Below are 15,573 nucleotides of genomic sequence, written 5' to 3'. Positions count from 1 at the left end.
CACACACACTCACACTCACACACACATTCACACTCACACTCATACACACATACACACACAACTCACACTCATACACACATACACACACTCACACACAGAGACCGCAACCTCATGAAACACACAAATGGGGGGATAAAGAGGATTAAAGGAGCCAGAGAACTGATACCAGGCAAGTGTGTTACTTGGAAACATCGCGAGTGTAGAAGTGAAGAAGGCAGATATGTTAGGACCGAAAGGGGCCCTGGGGGTTATGTTCGATTTAGTTCTCTCCTCTCATAGGGGCAGCATGAGCACAGCAGCTCAGAGCCAGGGTTCCAGAACCAGAGGCCTGGGTTGAATCCCACCACCTCCTCACTGGCTGCGTGATTGGGGCAAGCGGCTCCTGTGAAATGGAAATACCATCGGGGCTGCAGGAAGATTAAATGCGTTAGTAGATGCAGAGGTCCCAGCAGTGTGCCTGGCACGTGTATGCCGAGAGGTGATGGCTGCTCTCAGTTGCTATAGCTTCTGTTATTTTATGGTAGGCGAGGAAGCTGAAGTCTAGAAAGTGATTCGTTCAATTTGTTCGTACTTTTGGACTCTCATAGGAATACAACCTAAGGAAATAGTCATACATGTGAACAAGTATCTATGCTAACAATGGTCACGGCAGCATCACTTAGTTTTAGAAGAATAAACTGAATGTCCAATAAGGGGGGTAGGTTACCAAATTAATGGTGCATCTATAGGATGGTTATGTAATAAGTAAATGCTTGAGAAAGTTAGAGACATAATATAAAGTTTTTAAAATAAAATCCAATATGATCTCTCTAGGGATGTAGATACAGAGCAACCTATGAATTAGAGCAATTATACCTTTGTAAGCAGAATTGAGTTTCTAAATAAAGTTTCTAAAATAAAATCCAATATGATCTCTCTAGGGATGTAGATACAGAGCTAATCCAGAAGAAAAACCCAATACAATGCAAACACTGAATGTCTCTGGTTGTGAGGTCATGGGGACTTTCATTGTTTTCCCTTATACTTTTCTGAAGTGTGCTAACTCTTAAAGTCAGAAAATAAAATGTTTATTTCGGGCAATTGGCTCAAGGTGCAGCAGTGCCTCAGCAGCCCAGAGGGCTCTCCATCCCTCCCAGGGCCTGCTGCTTCAGCAGCCTGCGCTGCCAGGAGGAAAGGACGCTGAATGGGTGAGGGGGGTGACCGAACACCAAAAAGCACTGGGACCTGGTGCAGCCGGGCAGGACTGGGACCCGGCTCAGAGGGGATCCTGGCCTGGACCTGCAGAGCCAGATGCTTTCTATCCAGCTGAGCCTTTTCGGTCCAGGGCCACTGCGGGTCACAAAGGGGCATTAATTCAATGCCTGCCCCCTGTGTGGCCCGGGGAGAGGCATCACTGCTCTTCCCCAGAAATGGACAGAGCCAGCTTCTACTCTATCTGAGGATACAAACAAATTGTACCAACTTTCTTACCCTTTGTCTGTTTACAGACTCCATTGCAGTGGGCAGCCAGAGCCCCAGGGAATACTGGTTAGCACCCCTACCGGTCTGCATTCTCCTGCTGCTTGAATATAGAAATGCCTTTCCTTTCTGTGCCCAACATTTTTCCAATCATGAGGCCATGGTGCTGACACAGCTGAAATCAAGGAATGTTTATTTTGCAACTTTAAAGTAAGAAGAGATCTGGAATCACTTAATAACTAAGATGGACCTCATCAAAGAAAAATAGGCAGGCAGGAGGGAGGGAAAGTAAAAGCAAAGCAGAGCAAAGCAATGTATTACATAAAAACTTTACATCTCTTTCAAAATGGTGCTATAAACTGCTCAGTATATTTTTAAGTGTTAAGTTCTGATCTTTGTCTAAAAAATAAGCGGCTGGAGAAGATGAGCTCTGAAATTCAGTGATTCTGTGTAAAGTTGGAATTTTAGTAACTTCAACTTCCTTTTTAAAAGATCATTCTGGCTCTGGCCAGTGTTGCTCAGTGGATAGAGTATCAGCTCACAGACCGAAGGGTTACGGATTCAATTCCTGGTCAAGGGCATATACCTGGGTTGTAAGTTCAATGCCCGGCCCCAGTAGGATACATGCAAGAACCAACCAATCTATGTGTCTCTCTCATATCGATATTTCTCTCTCTCTCTTCCTCCATTCCTTCCTTCCAGTCTCTCTAAAATCAAAGGGAAAAAAATATCCTCAGGTAAGGATTAACAACAACAAAAAGATCATTCTGGCGGCAAAAGCGAAGTAATCAAGTGTGCCAAGTCATCAAGGGACCCAGCTGTACATTTAGTGAATAAGCTGAGCATCCATAGACTTATTTGAGCAGAAATTCAAAAGTTGTCTGACCCAACCATCTCACTTTACAGATGAAGACAATGAGCCAGAGAATAACACTGAAGTTCACATTGCTGCGTGCCCGGCAGGCAACTTGCTCAGGGTCATACAGCAGGTGAGCGATGGACCCAGAATCAGATGCTATTCCCACTTTCCCCATAGTCCACCTGCTCTAACTTTTAGTGGATTTAATGATGAAAGAAGCAACCATATATCAGAAACTCCTCAGCCCAAGATGTCCAGAAAAGGATCAGGTACCAAGGCAACAGCAGGTCAAGAATAGCTACATCCTCTCTCCTTTCATCTCTGAGCACAGTAGGGAAGCCCTGGAAGAAAGAACTGAGTCCTGGGCCAGCTGGTGGAGGAGCAGACAAGAGCATCAGACCTTCCTGCGGGGAGCAGACAACCCACAGATGCAGAGCTGGTGGCTGGCGGCCACCCTTTCACCGGGAAAGCCACACATCCCACCTGTGAATCCCGCTCCTTGCCCTCTCCCCTCCCCGCGGGCAGGATCAGAGTGACATCTCATTATATGGCATCACACAAGTAGGAGGTCATCCTCAAATAGGAAATACCCGAACACCAAAGTTTGCCTGTTTCTCATGTTAATCACTTTAGGTGGAAATCCTTATTTGCATCACACACCTCCCTGCCTTCTGCATTGGGCAGAGAGCACAACTGAGCACGTGCCAGTTCCCAGGAGGCCCCTGCTCTCCAGGCCATCGCGTAAGTCTGTCCCTGGGGAGCTGTGACTGTGCCTCCGCAGGCTGCCAGCCTCACTCTGCTCTCACTGTCTGTCTCTAACAGCCACACCTGCCTCCACCCATTTAACAGTCCACTGTGACTCCGTGAAATGGCATCACCCAGGAAGGCCTTCGCGAGCAGGCTCTTGCACGGGGTCCACAGTCACCAGATGAGGCAGGCAGGGTGCAGCTGCCCTAAACATGGCGTCCTTCTGACTGATTTTCTAACCTTAGTAGAAATTCGCACAGAGGGAAGTGTTTCCCACCGACAGGAAAACAACTGTGGACTCATGAAATGACAGATGGCCCGGCCTCAGTGGGCGTGGGGCAAAAGACAGCCCACACCCCATTGAAGGGGCAGCTGCGCTCAGCTCCTGCTGGCTGGTGTTGCAAAGTCAAAATGCAAGAACAATGAGGCCAGACCTATAGCTTTTCAAGGAAAAATAAAAATCCAGCACTGCATGTGAAATATTCCAACATTTATTGTATGTTTTCCCGGCTTTAGTGAAACGTAATTGTCATACTCAGTATTTATAACGTCGTGTCACATTGGGCCGGGAGTCAGTGACCCCAGCCCTGGTGTCAGGAGCAGCCGGCACAGTGTTAGGCTACGCGCTCTGTGGCTGCTACTTGGAATTCTGCAGGCATGTAAAAGTATGAATCAGAGGTTGCAGATGCAGATAAAATAAAACAAAACAAAAAAAGAAACACACTTCCAGGAGCGGAGTCTGGCCGGGTGTGAGTGAGGGCCTGGCTCCCCATGCGCACGTGCTGAGCGCAGAGAGCAGTCCTGTGGGGCGCACACGCTGTGTGTCCAGCACGCCAGACTTTTCTCCTCCCAGCTGTGCCAGCTGCCTCCACAGCGCTGGGGAGCGCCTGTCTGATTTATGGCTCAGCTACCATGGCTTCTGGAAACCTGGCTCTCCCTGTGATTTATAACAGATCTGTAACACAACAGTGACTTCTCTTTTTCTACCAGGACAACAAAGGGCAGGGAAGAGCTTCGAAGCTGATTCTGTTCCCCGGGCATCAGAAGCCGGCACTCGTGGGTAAGATGCTAACTTTCTGCATTCCTTCCTTCCTCTCTAAAACAGAAAAGTCTGAGTAACCTCTGCATTCCCGGTTTCCAACCTATGACAGTGTCCTGCAGCCCCACCAGGACACTTAGCAGAAAGAGTAAAGGCCTGAAAGGTTAGAGCCCCTCACTCAGTGAGGTTGGGAGCTGAGGGCATGCCGCCCAGGCCAGAGCCCGGGCCCAGCCTCTCTTTGCACAGGGCAGGTACCTTTGGTACTCTCCCAGTGGTCAGCAAACTGCGGCTCGCCAGCCACATGCGGCTCTTTGGCCCCTTGAGTGTGGCTCTTCCACAAAATACCGACTTCTGAGCATGGGCCACAAAGTTTCAATCGCACTGTACATGCGCGCCCGCACGTGGTATGCTGTGGAAGAGCCACACTCAAGGGGGCAAAGAGCCGCATGTGGCTCACGAGCTGCAGTTTGCCGACCACTGGTCTAGACTGAGGGACAGTTATTAATCCTTCCTCCAACATCCAGCAGCTGGTTATCTGATTAAGGATTCCTCTAGCCAGGCCTGCTGCCTCTGTGCCCAGGAAAGTCAGGGAGGAGAGATGAAATACAAAAGCACTGAATACCATTTCCTTTGGACAGCGCGGGTAAGGAGTTTGGTTGGGTAGGAAATGAATAAAGTTGGCTTAAAAAAATGGTTAAATAATCCCTAGGTTTCTGTTTTCTATGAAAAAATATACTGAAGTCAGAGTCAGAAAACAGAGTCCTAGACTCAGCCTTGCCCTGTCGCCTGTGTGAGGGGAGGCTAGCATCCCACTTCCTGGCCTCAGATTCTGCTTCCATGAGGGAGGCATTTACGGCCCCTTCCAGCTCCCACACTCTGTCCCTCTGTGGCCTCAGCATTGTCATTCCCGATGCTCTGGTGCTCCTGGGAAGGGGCAACTGAATCTCTCATTCTACTTTGGTTGAAAACTATTAAAAAATATATCTATATATATAAAGGCCTAAGCAACCATTACGACCAAACAACCAGAACTACTGGAACGACCAGTTGACCAGTTGCTATGATGCACACTGATCACCAGGGAGCAGACGCTCAACGCAGGAGCTGCCCCCTGGTGGTCAGTGCGCTCCCACAGCCAACCTCCCGTGGCCCCTCCCCCCGGCCGGCCAGCCCCCATGGGCCCCTGGTGCTAAACCATTCATAGAGACCTGCTTCAGGGTCGGGGTTTTGTACATACCAGAGCAGCCCCTTCACAGATCTATTGAAAGTCAGCCCTCGACACAAGGGTTTGTCTCCCTCCCATCCTCTCCCTTCCCCTGGGGCCGCCTGCCTGCCATGGTAGCAGCTCAGAGGTGAGGGAAGGAAGAGGGGGGAGGCAGGGAACCACGCGGTGGTGGGGTGCCGATGATGGCAATGGCGTCTGATGTCCGTTCCTTCCGTGCCTGGCCCAACAACAGTCAACTCCTTAGGCAAAGAGCCTTCTGGTAAAACAGCTAGCTATCTTGAGTTGATTTTTTATGTCATGTTTGGTTTCAATGTGTGTTTGAGAGAACAAAGCTGAAGTCGCAGGGACCCTGCCTTTCTCTGAGAGTGCAGGTGGCCCAGCCCCACCACAGTGGCTATTCAGAGTCTGGAGCGCCCCCCGCCCCCCACCCAGCTGCCTGGCAGAGGGAAAAGCCTACTCAGCAGAGAGTTTATTTCCTGCTAAACCCCCTCCCTTGCAGCCTCGTGTAAGCCTCACGACCTCACAGAAAGCAAATGGGATTAGCTTTCTTATTTTGCAGATGACAAAACTGAAGCTTGGAAAGGTTAAATAAGGTGCAGCTACTAAGCAGTGATTCAGACCAGACTCCTAAGGCAAGCCAGCCAAGAGGCTCTGAGCTGAAATGGGAGGCACTCCCTCCTGCTCCGCCCTCCTGGGCTGGTCCTCGTGGGAAGCTGTGAGGACGAGGTGAGCATCAGCAGAGCCTTCTGGCTTGGTGAGACCCCTGATGAGGCTAAGGAAGCTCTCTAGTCACAGTGGAATCAAAGGGACACAGAGGAGTAGGGGGAGCCGGCTTCTCCTGACCCCAGAGTCTCCTGTCTCCTCCACCTGAAAGGAGGAAAGGGAACCTGGGACACACCTGAGGCATGTCCCAGGGTGTCCCCACCTGCAGTGAGGGGGAGGGTGCAGTGGGTGTGAAGGTGACCGGGGAACAGACGGGGGTGTGCCTAGGGGGTGCCGAGGATAAGAACCAGGGCAGGTTTGGAAAGCTGCTGGAACAGTGTATGAAACGTCTGAGCCAGGGTCTGGCTTACGGATTCTGTCCCCAGGGCTAACTGTGAGGCCCTGCATTTGTCCCCAGGAGGAAGATGCAAGGAAATGGGTGAGGAAGGCTCTGGTGGAGTGCCAACCCCTGGGAATGCTAAGTTGTGAGGTGAGGGGAGCGTGAGGTTAGTGAGGAGAGTCCATGTAAAGATGTAGAGACAGCTACGGGCTCTCAGAGCCCACAGGGAAAAAAAGCAGAGCACACACACTGGTTCTCTGTCAGAGAGAAATTGGCATGTAAATAAAAGCTCATATATACTTCCAGGAACCACAGGTCCATTACGCCTGCTTGCTTGCTGCCAACCAGACCCTCACTGCATTCTGTTCTATTATATCTCTCCTGAGGATGATGGACCACACATGAGCTACTGCCCTTGATGGTGCCCTCTAAGCCTCAACTGCCCCACCTGCCGAAGAGGAAAACAGTGCCTCACCCACACACCTCTCCTGGTTGTTGTAAGATAACAATGACAATAACAGCCCATCTTCGTATAGTGCTTACACATTGTTCCATATTACACTATGTACCTAGTGTTATATATTACATAAACATTATACATATACTAACTCACTTAATCCTCAAAACAGCTCTGTGAAATTGGTACTCTTACTACCCCCCACCTGACAGAGAAGGAAACCGGTGAGATTTCAGAACTTGTTCAATGTCAGCCAGGGGGGGTGAGTGGCAGAGGTGGGATGTGAACCCCAAAATCTGGCCTGAGTCCATGCTCCCAACCTCTTTGCTGTATGACATGCTGTGCATTTTATTTTTTTAAAATATATTTTATTGATATTTTACAGAGCGGAAGGGAGAGGGATAGAGAGTTAGAAACATCGATGAGAGAGAAACATCAACCAGCTGCCTCCTGCACACCTCCTACTGGGGATGTGCCCGCAACCAAGGTACATGCCCTTGACCGGAATCGAACCTGGGACCTTTCAGTCCGCAGGCCGACGCTCTATCCACTGAGCCAAACTGGTTTGGCATGCTGTGCATTTTAAATGAACGGTGCATGGTCATTCCTGTTAGAACTACTCCCATTAGGGAGGGAAGCAGAGGGAGAGGACTGCACCTCCAGCCTTAGAACTGGCCCAGCTCCCCGGGGCTGGGCTTCCCAGGGAGGGGGAGGAATGGCAGGTCTCCGGCCCTCCCAGTGCAGGGCTGTCTTCCTATGCTCTTTTTCGAAGCAAAGTGTCTCTGCTGCCAAGAGCGGGTTTGTCCGTCTCTTGGAGACAGCGGTTGTCAAGCCCAGAACAGCAAGCATGTCAAAAATAGCAGCGCCAGCAGACTGCGTGGCTGCAATTTCCTTTTGAAATGTCGGCTTCGCTCTCGCCAAAAGAGCCAGGGTCTGTCTATGCTCCCTGCAGCCGGCAGCGGAGGCTGCTGAAGGTTCCAAGACGTTTGCTAGGGGCCGGCGAAGAGTGTCTACTGGGGAAACCCTCTACACAGTAACCATGATGAGCTTGGAGTTGTGTTTAAAAGTGTTGTTGTTGTTATAAACCCCACCAAGGGTAGCCCCAGATAGGTGAAGTGGTAGCCACAGTGAGACCAGTATTGATGGTACTGGCTATAGTGAAGGCCCCTTTTCTCTTCTGTTCTGGAAAGAAGGGAGTCACTGTTCAGTTTGGATCAGTCACTGCTAGGTTTAAACCACTCCCCTCAGGGTCCCAAGGAGATGAGGATCAGGAGGGATGGAGAGGCAGGGTGGATGCCTTTCTCTGGGAGTTCAGAGCTAATGGGCCTGACACTCCCCAACCCCACAGAGTCCTTGAGTCCAGAGGGGGAGTGGTTCATGGTGAGGCAGGGCAACATGAGAACCAAGAGCCCATCTGACTATTCCCGTGGCCTGATCCGGGACGCTCCGTCTCCGCTAAGCCCAAGCTCCAGGCCTGAGCATCTGTGCAACCTGGGGCGGGCGGCGGGTGTAAGTGGGATGGAGGGAGGCAATCCTACAGCTTAAAGAATGCATTTCTTTTCCTCCCCTAAGAGATCTTGACAAGCTAGAGTGAGACCACACTTTGCTTCCTGGGGCAACAACACGCAGTCAAAACCAATCAGAGCCGGACACCAGTTCCAGCCAGACTGTCCCGGGAGGACAAAATTCTCTACTTGGCATTTACATGCAGGTGCCGGTGACAGAAATACTGCCAAGAGCCAGGGCTCAGCCAGTGGAAGGAGGAAAGATAAGCAGAGGACTAGAAGGTGTCATGTGAGGAAAAGCACCAAGGGGAGGAAAGCAGGGATTCGTGAGCGAAAGGCAAGTAAGAGCCAGAGAGAACTGTCTGCAGGAAGGCGGCTACCCCACTTCTGTGTGCAGGCAGCACCCCACTGCGGGACCCCACCCGGGGGCTGTGGAAGGGAATGAGTGCCGCAGGGAAAGGGAGGAGGCTGGGGAGTACAGTCCTGACTTCTGTGCAATTTCTTCAGGAAGTCTGTGTTCACAGGTGCAGAGCTTAGGCAGGGTTTTGGTTTGTTTGTGGAGGTTTTGTTGTTTTTATTTTTGTTTTGCCAGCAAAGTATAAATCCCTTGGGCAAATTCACTGCCTTAGTCCCATGTAATAAATAATGTGCAACATACTTATTGTAGTTTAATGATGCTAATTATGCTCTGCATCTACCAAAAGCAGTTTGACCTATCATTAGAGCAAAAACAAACAAACACATATGCAAATCCCACCATGGTTTGATTGTATTAAAAAAAAAAATCAGTCCTTGGCACTGTACATGAGGAGCAAGGAGCAACTGTATGGAAGGATCTAAAGTGTCCCCCTGCGGCAGAAGGGAAAAACTGTTATTCCATCCTGGATACTCAGTCTGGTCCATCTTTAAAAATGCTGCTCTTCTAGATTTAGGAATCCAAGCCATTCCCCCAGCCACGCTGTGACTCTCCCAGGTATTAGCTTTGTCACTTTTTTTTTCCCCACAATCAATGATTTTTTCTTTTAATTTATAGAGTTGTACAACTCTTGCCACAATCCTGATTTAAAAAACCTCCAGTCGCCCTAGATCAGCGGTTCTCAACCTGTGGGTCGCGACCCCTTTGGCGGTCAATGACCCTTTCACAGGGGTCACCTAAGACCATCCTGCATATCAGATATTTACATTACAATTCATAACAGTAGCAACGTTACAGTTATGAAGTAGCAATGAAAATAATTCTATGGTTGGGTCACAACATGAAGAACTGTATTTAAAGGGCCAGAAGGTTGAGAACCACTGCCCTAGATGGTTTGGCTCAGTGGATAGAGCATCAGCCTCTAGACTGAAGGGTCCCAGGTTCCATTCCGGTCAAGGGCACATGGCCAAGTTGCGGGCTCCATCCCCAGTAGGGGGCATGCAGGAGGCAGTCTATTAATGATTCTCATCATTGAGGTTTCTATCTCTCTCTCCCTCTCCCTTCCTCTCTGAATTCAATAAATATATATTTTTAAAAAATAGAAAACCTCCAATCCCACCCCCAAAGTCCCCCCATGTCCCGCTGCAGGTGGGACTTACCCTATGCTCTCCGACCTCCAGCAGGAGAGTGCAGAGCTCTCTCACAGACTGGTTGGGGAATCTTAATTCAGCTGGTCAAGGAGAGGCCCCTGTACCTCGCACCACTGGGATTCATGTCCTAGCTTCTGTCCTGCCTTCAGTGCACAAGAGACTGCTGGGTACTGTGAGAACCTTCCAGTGAACTAAGGCAGTTAGAGGGTCACCCCTGAGTTAAGGCTCTTTCTAGGCTAATTCCCATCTTACACCTTCCTAAGTCATCTTTTCTCTGTGTATTTTACTATTTCTACTGTTCCTTTGTCTTAAACATCTCTGTAAGCTTCTCAAGGTTGAGGGACCCTAAGGTGAATATATTTAGTGCAATATGGCAGAGTATTTTATCAGACACTTATAAGATCCTCTCTCTTTCTCTCTGTCTCTCTGTCTTTGTCTCTCTCTCTCTCTCTCTTCCTTGCAGGTTGAGGAAATTCTGGGAGACACCTTTCTGACCCCACCGCAATCTCATCTTGCTTCATAAGTTCAGGACTGCCCTCCACAGAGGTGAGCAGGGTAGGAAAAGGTGGTTTACTGAGATGCCAGGGAAAAGGTCTCCTCCAGCTGGAAAACAACAGTCTCAGCAAACACAGCTAGTCCTAGAGTCCAAAGTGTGAGCTCCACAGAAACCCCAAAGGGACTCCCAGCCACCAAAAAGGTGAAGAGGGGGAGAAAGATAGACAAGATACACACAGAGGGAAGAAGAGATTAAAACAACACAGGGGAAATACGAGAAGAAAAAAACGCAGAGCGAGAATGAAAGGAAGGGAAAATGCAGAGAAAAGGAGATGATTGGGAAGGGCGGGGCACAGCAGCAGCAGGGAAAGAGAAACAGAGAAGAAACAAAAGCAGGTGGAATAAAATACATACACAGACTGAGAGCGAGGTGCTGCTGAGGCTGTGGAAATCCAAACCCTGATTTTGCCCAAATGCATTCCCTGGCACCCTCTCTCTGCCCCTCCCCACCCGGATTCTAATTTGGCCTGAGGGACTGAGCCCATGCAACATTCCCCAACAGTAGAACCTACCTCAGATGCACAGACGGCCAGCTGCACCTTCCTCACATCCTGGGGTGGTCAGGCGGGAGGACTAGCCTGCGTCTCTGTGGAGCCTAGCAGGTCCAGGACAGCCTCCAGGAGCTTCTGCGGGCCGAGTCCTGGCCTGTGCCGGCAGCTGTGAGAGCGCAGCCCAGCTGTCACAGCAACATGGGGTGCTGTTCTCTTGGTGCTCAGAGCACAAATCCACACAGAGGCCCAGTCAGAGAGGGATCACTTGGCAAAATCCTCCACAGAAACTAGGGCAGGTCACAGCCTCTCGGTTTTTCTTCGACATCTTAAGAAGAGCCACCTATGAAGTTCCTCCCAGGAGCTAGACTGTTCCCTGGTGGGGAAGGAATATTGCTTCCCTCCATCGCTCAGAGCTGGGAGGAGCCTCTCTCCTAGGAGATGGAGACTTCCTGGTGCTAGGATGGACTGAAACCACTAGGACTTCTCAAGGCCCAGGTGGCTGCCTGAGGATCAAGTCCCCTGCAACGCTCCCCTTGTCATTTGAAACAGATCGTATTGACATTGGTTTAACTGGCAGTTACTTAGGATTCAAGTTTCTTTGAAGAATCAGAGGTGAAATGAGGCAGCTTCCATGTCTGGGCGGGGAAACCGGGAAGAAAGGTCCAGGCGGAAGTTGTAGGGACCTGCTTTTTCAAAGGTCACACATCCCTGTCCTGGCGCTCCCAGTCCCTGGCCCAGTGTGGGGGAGGTGCTCCCACTTCAGAAGCTGGGGATATGTAGTCTCCCGGTCTCCCTTGCTGCCCAAATCAGAAAATAGAGAGAACAGTCTGGAAGGTTGCTACGGCAACCAGAGTCCCTGGAGAGCCCAGTGCTCCACAAACCCTTTACCTCCGGCCATGCTTGGACTTGGAGAAGAAATTTATCAGGAATGGTGATGAAGGTGATCACATACACACATGTGGAGATACACGCCTGCATGGTCCAACATTTGCCCTCAGCTGGGCCCTTCTCCTTTCCGCAAATACCCAGGAGAAACTGAAGAGATTTGGAAAAGTAGCACTTCATGGCCTCAGAGTAGGTTTCTGAATCATGAACTCCTCTATCTCCCACTGTATTTCAGGTTCGGAGAAGCTGAGCTCCAATCAAAGTGGCCTCCAGTCCTAAGGATCACAGTGAACCTGCCTAAAGAGCACCCTCCTTTCAATGAAGGGTAAGAAGAAAGACTGCAGCCCAGCTCAAGAGGCTAAGAAGGGATTTAAGGAGCTCATGGTCCAGAATGGCCTATTCTTGGGCTTTGGATCCAAGGCAGAAACTCTGGGGGGAGGCCTGGCCTACGGGAGGTGGGAGACAGGGTAATGAACTAAAAGTCAAGTCCATTACTAAAATTCACACATTTGCATAGAATCACCCCCGGCTTCCCAGATGAGTTCATTGAACGTTCCCCATGAGGTAGGGAGGGGAAGACATTAATGTTCCCATGTAATGGGTGGGGAAACTGAGGCATTAAGAGGATGGTGCCAGTTACCCTGTAAAGCTGTGGCAAAATCCAGACTGAGATCTGGCACTCACAGAGCCGTAGTATCTCAAGAAAACCCTCAAAAGGCCACCCCTCCTAAGTTGCTCTTCAAGAAAATAATTTAGAAAAAAAAATCTCATCCAAGAGTCTTAAAGCATAGATATAAAATTAAAAATATGTTAACAGTCCTTTTGGTTTCTGAACTGTACCCAAAAGAGCTCAGAACAGTACATCACAGTTTATCAAGGCAACAAACAAATGACAGTGTTACCAGGAGGGGAGTGAGGGGAAGTGGGCAGTGTGATGGAAGGCAGGGATTTCACGATGGAAGGAGATGGCTTAGTCCAGGTGGTGGTGACACCACCAAGTTACCTTACCGGTTAGAGCAAGTCGGCTGCAGCTCGGAGGGGCAGAGCAGGCGAGTGTTTGCTTGACTCAGCCAAAAACCTCTAGTAGTGTGGTTGTCAGCTAAGACATAAAGCTTCCTCCTTACTCTAAACCAGCTATTCCATTCCCAACAAGACGGGAAGACACCCACACTAGCATCCAATGTGTGCTTTACCTGTCTGCAGGTCTAAGCTGGAGTTTGTTTTAGAAAGCCTTCAACTGTTCTAAATCAAATTCTCCAGAAGAAGGGTGGAGGGCTAGAGAGGTTGGGGTAAGCGGGGGAGAGAAACTTGCCATCTGTAACAAGAGTCCACTGCCCCTCTGAGATGACAACATCTGTTTAAGTGCCACCTCTCTTCAGATGACATGGACATGCCAGCTGCCTGACTCTATTCGGCCATTTCTCCTGGCTCTGTGGTTGCCTTTTGCTAGTCCCTCTGCACAGGAAGGCACGTGCACACAGAGCATTTGGCTCTGAGAAAGAACCTTCCTGGAAGTGAGAGAGAGTCAGGGGCTCAGAGTCGGGGGCACTAAATGTAGACCAAAGCCTGGTATCTACTGTGCCAGAACACACCTGGGAGAAAACATCGGCCTCTTTGGTCTGGGACTCACACTAACGTCCTCCAAATGGCCAAGTTTAATTGCAGTTTCTCTAATTCCACTTGAGGCTGTGCATCTAACGGGTCTTCTGCAGGATGACCAGCAGGTGTTACAGGGCCCTGGAATAAAACAGCAAGATGAGTCCTGTCTCTGTCCTCCAGCTTCTGCCAGTTACTGCCTGGCCAGAAGTTAAGACAGGTGCATGCCCCAAAGCAAAGGGCACTGAGGCGAGAAACGAGAGCCAGGAATAACCTGGTTTCCATCCTATTGGCATCTCTGTACCTATAGCTGTTAGAAGTCTCAGACATGAAAAAACCAGAATCTTAAAGGAAAGTCAGACAGAAATCTCATCCACATAACAGAAGATGGCATGAATGGGTGGCACCATTAGAATTTCAAAAATATCACTTAGATGGCTAAAACTTGAATGCTGCAGGGGCCCAAGTAACAAGGTTGACAGTCCAGGTGTTTGGTCCTGGATGCCATGCACTAGGGTAAGGGAATGAGTCAGGGAGCCAACCGGAGCTCAGGTGAGAGTCATGGAAAACGAGAAGGCAGCCTAAGAAATTATTTGCTCAGTGTCACCCTTCTCGTGTAGAACCTGCCTGCATCAGTCAAACCTCAGTGAGCATCCTTTTCTCTGCATACATCCGATGTGGAGTGGGAAGGTAGCTGGGTCTCCGCTCCTGGGCGGCCTCAGAGAATTCAGGCTTGCCAAGTCCACCGTCGGCCACCTTCAAGTCCGGTGCAGGCTGCCCACACGTGACGTGGGTGTACTGGCCTTGCTCCTCCTGCTCCGTCTCCCGGTGGTAGAAGTAGTTGAAGTTGGAGACAATGACCGGCACTGGTAGGGCGATGGTGAGGACCCCAGCGATGGCACAGAGTGAGCCCACGATCTTGCCTCCAACGGTCATGGGGTACATGTCCCCATAACCTACAGTGGTCATTGTAACCACTGCCCACCAGAAGGCATCTGGGATGCTGGGAAAGAGCGAATCATCATCATCAGCCTCTGCGAAGTAGACGGCGCTGGAGAAGAGGATGACTCCGATGAAGAGGAAGAAGATGAGCAGGCCCAGCTCCCGCATGGAGGCCTGCAGGGTCTTGCCCAGGATCTGCAGCCCCTTGGAGTGGCGGGAGAGTTTGAAGATGCGGAACACCCGCACCAGACGGATCACTCGGAGGATGGCCAGGGACATGGCCTGCTGCCCGTTCTGGCCACCCCCTCCGTTGGCTGACTGCTGCTCCTGTTGCTGCACCAGCTCCGTGCCCAAGGTGATGAAGTAGGGGAAGATGGCCACCAAGTCGATGATGTTCATGATGTTGCGGAAGAAGGCTGGCTTGCTGGGGCAGGCTGAGAAACGCACCAGGAGCTCAAACGTGAACCAAACGATGCACAGGGTCTCCACCAGGAAGAAGGGGTCGGTAAAGAAGGAGCCCCCCAGAGTACTTAGTGAGGAGGGGCCCACTCCCCCAGGGGTGATGCCAGGATGAAAGGTATAGGCATCGTCTTCATCCTCTTCTTCCTCCTGACTCCCCCTGGAAATTGAGGAGACTCTGCTCACGCCACCACCATTGCTTCCACCTCGACCATCTGCACGGAACTGGGGCAAAGTCTCCAGGCAAAAGATGACGATGGAGATGAGGATGACCAACACCGAGACGATGGCGATGCCCCTGGCGGGCCCCGAGCTCTCCGGGTACTCGAAGAGCAGCCACACCTGGCGCTGGAAGGGCTGGGAGGGCAGAGGCTTCTCGTCCTCGCCGCCCTCGGGAAGGCAGCCCTCGTCCTCCCGGAAGGCGGCCAGGGCCTCGTCCCCCAGCTGGTAGAAGCGGATCTCCTCCAGGAAGATGTCCAGGGGCACGTTGACCGGCCTCCGCAGCCGGCCCCCCGACTGGTAGTAGTAGAGGATGGCGTCGAAGCTGGGCCGGTTGCGGTCGAAGAAGTACTCGTTCCTCAGGGGGTCGAAGAAGCGGACGCGGCGGCCAGGGTCTCCCAGCAGCGTGTCGGGAAACAGCGACAGGGTGCGCAGTTGAGTCTCGAAGCGCAGCCCGGAGATGTTGATCACCAGCCGCTCGCTGCTACAGCAGCCCTCGCCCGCGCCAGCCTCCGGGATCTCCCGCAT

The 15,573-nt window shown here is 50.9% G+C and overlaps 1 protein-coding gene across 1 annotated transcript in view; it reads right to left on the bottom strand.

Moving 5' to 3' along the window:
- The window catches only part of KCNA6 (potassium channel, voltage gated shaker related subfamily A, member 6), a 32,909-nt gene extending 17,336 nt beyond the window's left edge, over positions 1–15,573 (bottom strand). The window contains exon 1 of the mRNA XM_005877041.2: positions 10,966–15,573. Within this exon, the coding sequence (XP_005877103.1) occupies positions 14,062–15,573 (1,512 nt within the window). The 3' untranslated portion in view covers positions 10,966–14,061. The remainder of the gene's footprint in view (positions 1–10,965) is intronic.

The sequence above is a fragment of the Myotis brandtii genome, unplaced genomic scaffold (assembly GCF_000412655.1).
Source record: "Myotis brandtii unplaced genomic scaffold, ASM41265v1 scaffold504, whole genome shotgun sequence".
NCBI classification, from domain to species: domain Eukaryota; kingdom Metazoa; phylum Chordata; class Mammalia; order Chiroptera; family Vespertilionidae; genus Myotis; species Myotis brandtii.
Note: the sequence above shows the minus strand (reverse complement) of the source record. Positions and strands in the feature narration are given on the sequence as shown.